The sequence below is a fragment of the Pavona decussata genome, unplaced genomic scaffold (assembly GCF_977016875.1).
Source record: "Pavona decussata unplaced genomic scaffold, jaPavDecu1.1 SCAFFOLD_37, whole genome shotgun sequence".
Taxonomy (NCBI): Eukaryota; Metazoa; Cnidaria; class Anthozoa; order Scleractinia; family Agariciidae; genus Pavona; species Pavona decussata.
In genome coordinates, this window is record NW_028145459.1 from 119,756 (window position 1) to 125,696 (window position 5,941).

General features: G+C 41.4%; 1 protein-coding gene across 1 annotated transcript; it reads right to left on the minus strand.

Moving 5' to 3' along the window:
- Nucleotides 1-4,374: 4,374 nt before the first annotated feature.
- LOC146483854 (uncharacterized) lies at nt 4,375-4,881 on the minus strand. Its single transcript, XM_085105501.1, has one exon. It carries the CDS (start codon nt 4,879-4,881, stop codon nt 4,375-4,377), a length of 507 nt encoding a protein of 168 aa, XP_084961627.1.
- Between the last annotated feature and the right edge of the window lie 1,060 nt (nt 4,882-5,941).

Sequence of the window (5,941 nt, forward strand, 5' to 3'; positions counted from 1 at the left end):
ATTAAATCATTAATCTCAACGCCCCCTCGACGGAGTACTCGGAGTATATGAAGGCGTTTAGAAGCCTTGGTGACAATAGATTCAATGTGATTGTTCCATTTTGAATTATTCTGAATGACCAGACCAAGCACTTTATGCGAGGTTACAAGCTCTAATTGTTGATCATCGATCTTCAAATGAGGGAGTTCTATGGGATCCTTTAGGAAGCAAATCCGCATTTCTTTGCATTTTTTAGCGTTAAGTTTCATCCAGTTACTGGAGCTCCAAGAGGCGATGGTATCGAGACTAGCTTGGATAGTTGAGTTGCTATTTCTTACAAGCCCTTCAGACAACGATACGTCATCGACATACTTCCAAGTGCAAGATTCGGGATCTGGGATATTCAAATTGTTGATCATTACCAGGAACAATATTGGGCCGAGTTTTGTTCCTTGGGGAACGCCGGCAGTTATTGGGAGCCAGTCAGAGATCGAGCCAGCCAGCTTAACGCGTTGTCGGCGGTTAGTCAGAAAACTTATAATCCACGGTATTAAAGATGTGCGAACGCCTAAGACCAGAAGCTTTTCTATTAGTACATTGTGCCCAATGCGATCGAAAGCTTTAGAGAAGTCGAGAAAGCAAAGGCGGAGATGTCGTCCGGGTGAGTCGAGATACGTAAGCCAGTTGTGAATCATGTCAAGTAGACAAAACGTTGTTGAAGTTCCTTTCAGACATCCAAACTGATTTGGGTCGATTTTGTCCTTGACATCGTCGATTAACCATTTGACCACGAAATCTTCAAGAACTTTGGCCAAACAAGGAGTCAACGAGATAGGTCTGAAGTCGCCCTCGTCCATAGGTGATTGTATTTTTGGGATGGGTATTACATTAGATTCTTTCCAGACTGCAGGTACAATGCCGGATCGGAGTGATGTATTGAAGATAGTGGTGATGGGTTCAGCCAGTTCATATGCGAACTCTTTAACTATGCGACACGGTACGTTATCTGGACCGTGGGCCTTTGAAGGTTTGATGGCGAGCAGCTTCTTGCAGACTTCGTGGGGCTGCACAGTTAAACCTCCTGCCACAGCAGGAAGAAAAGCAGGTAGTATGTTGCCGTCAAGTGGTGGGATGTCCGCGTTAACTGAAACGTAGAACTGATTTAAACTATTAACAAGTTATTGTTGGCACATAGTTTTTCCATCGTGTTCCAGTGAGAAACAAGAGGGCTTTGCAGATCTCCCAGACATTTGATTAATGATGTTCCACCACTTGCGGCAATCATCTTTCTTTAGGTGTTGTACTTTGTTCTTGTAGAACGACTTTTTCATCTTCGCTATTTCTTGTTGGACTTTGTATTTCAAAGAACGCCAGGCTGGAATGTTGCCGCTGTGAAAAGCTTTTTGTCGATCTTTGATCATAAGCTTGAGTTCAGGTGTTATCCATGGTTTATCTGTTCCTTGCAACTTGATGGTCTTTACAGGGAAGATCCGATTAATGGCGTCAGTTAGCTGGGTAGTAAATGAGGACGCTAGGTCGTCAACGGACGGATTGTGACCGAGATCAGTGAACCAGTCATGTGTGGTAACCCATCTTCCAAAAGCATCGATTCCAGAACGAGGGTAATGGCGCACCAAGCGCTTAGGGGATTTAACCCACGGAGATTGCCTGTGCGTTAGACTAGGTTGCCACAGTACGATGTTGTGATCACTTGAGCCTAGACGGGCATGAATAGTTGGACTGCTATACAAGTCATGCATGTTTGTTACTATAAGATCTAAAACCGCAGAGTTTCTGATAGGTTGTTGGACGACTTGCTTTAAACTGTGATGAGTCACCAGGTTACTACAGTCGAAATCATTGAAATCGCCGAGAAGAACCAGACCATGATCAGGGTGTTCGTTACGCAGACGATCAGTAGCATTAATTAAATAGTCGTTCAGTTCTTTATGACTTTCGGCAGATCGGCCTGGAGGGTGATAAACAACACAGATACCGGCCTATGCCAGATAAAGGTCTAGGCAGGCGTTTTGGGCGCAAAGTGAGCCACAGGCATTCGAAGTTCGGGTTTTCTAAGTCCAATCGCCGTTTACAAGGTATTACATTGCTCAAATAAACGCAGATCCCGCCACCTCGGTCAGCTACACGATCTTTACGGAAAAGATTGAAAGCACTGATTGATAATAGGTTGTCATCGATATCACTCCGCAGCCACGACTCTGTGATAACGACCAAGTCGACTGGACTCGTTGCCAGTAATGCTGTTAATTCATCTAGCTTTGGAAAGAGGGAACGTGCATTCAAAAGGTAAAGACTTGGTAGCATTGCTTTCTGACCAGTAATCTGGTTGTTGTTGTTGTTGTTGTTGTTATTGTTATTGTTATTATTGCTGCCGCTACTACTGCTGTTACCGCACATGTTGTTTAGAGCGGGGGCCACCATAGATACGGGCACAATAACACGTGCTGATGGAGCTTTACGTCTTTTGAAAGCTTGGTCACGTTCGGTAATCCTCACGGGAATCGCTCTCTGCTTATTAGCATGTCTGCCAGGAGGAATAACAACACAGTTATTAATATTCGATCCTGCAGAAATTAGCCTTTGAGAAGTTGCTATACTGGAATTGCGTCTAGAATGAAAAATTGTCTTGATGTTAAATATTCGAGAGTTGCTAGAAAATTTGTAGGAATTGGAATTCAAAATCCCAAGATTTTGTAGATGAAGTTTCAAGTCTTGGTCGATCGATGGATTACCAGTGTTTTTGCCGTAATGGATCAACTCAGAAAATGAGTATATCACGTGGTGTGTTCTTTCTGATACGTCATTATGATGGTTTAACGTAGGTCCAGGTTGTGGATGAACATCGCCGCTTTGTGAGATGACCTCAGCGCTTGTAAAACGAGTGATACTTGAAGATTCGGGTAGTTGTAAAACCACGAAGCCATGTTTGGTGAATTTGACCAGAGGCGTTTTAATCCTGTGTATACGCTGCACTTTGAGTGACCGGTGCCCACCAGCGAAAGTAGTTACTTTGGTTAGGTTCTTGGTATGCTCTTTGAGTGCAGTAGCTGTCTTGAAACAGGATGTAACGGCCAAAAAGCAAAAAAATATCGAGAGCCTAACGGGGACACGTTCGCCCGCCATTAGGTCCCAGTCCCAGTTTTCTATCTATCAAAGTTTCGCCCAGTTTTCTGATTTACCCGCTCTATTTTTCTGCTTATGTTTGCATATATATAGATTACTTCATAGAAAGTGCGACGTACGGATTTTTATTCACGAGTTGCAAAACTTCGGAAAACGAACGAGTGAGCGCAGCGAACGAGTGAGTTTTCCGAAGTTTTGCAACGAGTGAATAAAAATCTGTACAAAGCACTTTCTATGATGTAATTTGTTTATTATATATAAAGCGAGAATTAAACATGACCATCAAATCAGTTTTATTTGCATCTGAAATCTGATGAGCTTACTTGCAAAAACAGTAAAATTTCAAGAATCTAAATGACCTGGCGTTAAATACTGTTCTCCGGAAACAAGAAGAAAAAGAGTCTACATACATAATTACTCCCTATCCAAGATAACTGAAAATACCGGGAGATTGCTAAAATGCATTGAGCAAAACCTTTGCTTTTTAATCACTATCTGATTCAATGAAGTAATGCTTACGCTTCGCGCAGTGCAAAGACAAGTCAGGACTTTGTTGGCTTAAACTGTTTATAGCAATGTTAAATGTTCCTCCTTGAATTTTCGCCCCTTGAAATAAAGAAAAAGGTCGTTGTGGCGATTGCTGGTTCCTTGATGATAAACTTACTTCTTCGGTTTGTCGAATAGCCAGCGATCCTGAAGTGCTAGCGCTCAGAATGTTGGATATGTCCCGCTGCTGTTTTTCTGAAAGCGAACTGTAATTAGTGAGGCTCTGAACATTTTTATGTCCAGAGACTTGCATGATGTGAATCGGAGAAACCTCTTGATCGTTCAGTTTCTGAATCATTCGCTTTCGGGCACTGTGGTTAGTAAGATTTTCTGCGTGCAATCCACCTTTTTGAGCCATAGTCTTCATGAGTGAATTCAACTTGTTTATACCCATCGGCGCTGCCTTGAACCAGGGTCTAGCTTAGTGTAGTTGACGGCCAAGTAAAATGGGCTGTCGGCTGAATTCATTTGCTCTGGCCTTTTAGAGGCATAGAGATGATAGGCTTTTACAGGATCTCTGTCACTACCTGGAAGAGAAAACATTTTCGGCTTCACAGCCCGAGTGTCTTTCGGTTCCGCGCCTGTTCTTGTTTTTGTTTGCCTCTCGGTATATTCGAGAAATTGAACTCCATCCGCACTGGCTTTAAGCTGAACATCTCCCCATGTCATATCTCTATGCTCCTGGCATCCTCTCAAACCAAAGTGCTAGGTGTTATTCAACCATAAAGTGTTTAATAAGGACTCCGGAGACGAAAGACCCAAAAGTTCTTTGCCGTAAAGAATGTCGACCTCTTCGTCAGTCAGAGCGCGAGCCGCTTTTGTTTTGTTTCCTTTGCCGGCCTTCTTCACTTCCTTCTGCTTCGCAACCAGTGTTTCTCTAGTTTTCCTAAATTCCTGTCCATCTATGATGGTTGTTGGATATCCTTTTCTCCGTAAATAGCGGTCGAAGCTGGAGATAAACGATCTTAAAGTTGTTGGTTCGTATTCTCCTCCGTCCTTTTTTTTCACCTCCACGATGAACGTACACAGTATTTCATCGAGCACTTTCGCTTCAATATTTTCAAGTCCTTTCTCTATTTCTTTTGCTCTCAAAAACTCTTTGAGCAAGGAAACGTCTCTGTTCGTTTTGCTCAGAGTATTTTTGTTTGCTTGCTCCTCAATAAATTCAGCTAATGGCAATTGCAGCGGAACAAATCGTGAAGCCGAAGCCATGTTTTCAAATCACAGACTTATGGCGCCGGATTGGCGGGCTCTGTTTTCTCAACCGTCTCTGAAGCCATTTGATTGCTATGCTCTGATTGGCTAAGTGGTTGGACTCCGCAGACGCTGAGTGGTTATATTTTGCACGTGTGAGAAAAGCTATACGAGAAGCTGATTGGACGTATCACTTTTTTTCACATGTGAAATATAGAAATACCAAATTCTACTTACAGCGTTTATCACCTAAAATTCTCGCTTTATATATAATAAAATTTCAAAATGTATTGCTTCATTCAAGAATTATTGATTGGAGGCCGAAAACTGTGTAAAAATGTTTATTATTTACGCCACCGCGCGTTCGGCTGAAAATGGCAAGTTTGTCGGATTTTATTAAAATCTTCCCACACTTTGATACGAAAATCTAAATTTTTCGTTCTCAATAATTATATACTCCCTTTAAACCATTATAAAGTTAGAGCCTTAAGATAATTTAGGATTCCTTGTTTTCCATGATTACATGCTACGTAATCCAAAAATGCACTGAAAATAAATCTTATACCGGCCGGCTATGAAGAATTTCTTTCCGAGCAGAGCAGTTTCATGTTTTTTTTTTTTTTGTTGTTGATGTTGTTGTTGTTGTTGTTGTAGATTTTACTCCAAGATAAAGCCATATAATAAATCCTTTATTGACCAAGCTTGTTCGGTCAAAATGGCTGGACATTGGCCCCGTTCTTTTTTTGTGTTGCTAATGGTTAACTAGTGTACATCACATAGCGTATATATATAACGGTTGATAAGAAGATATGTGAAAAGAAGTTAATAAAGGCTATAAATGTTAATGGATTTTAAAAGCCATTATTTTATTATTGTAACTCTGGCTCTGAAGAAGACTAGTGGTACTAGTTGAAATATTGGCCCAAATAAATTGCCTTTTGCCCCTCCCCCTTCCTCTTGGGTGAAAGGTTTCCTGGACTTTTTCAAGTGACTTTTGTTGATCAAGACATTTTGTTACTGAAGACAGTTGCGTATTCTGAATTCAAATAAAAGTTGGAAACAAATACATTCAACATTC

Bases quoted from the DNA above. Each gene is read 5' to 3' on its own strand.
- LOC146483854 (XM_085105501.1), bottom strand. From the start codon at position 4,881: ATGGCTTCGGCTTCACGATTTGTTCCGCTGCAATTGCCATTAGCTGAA.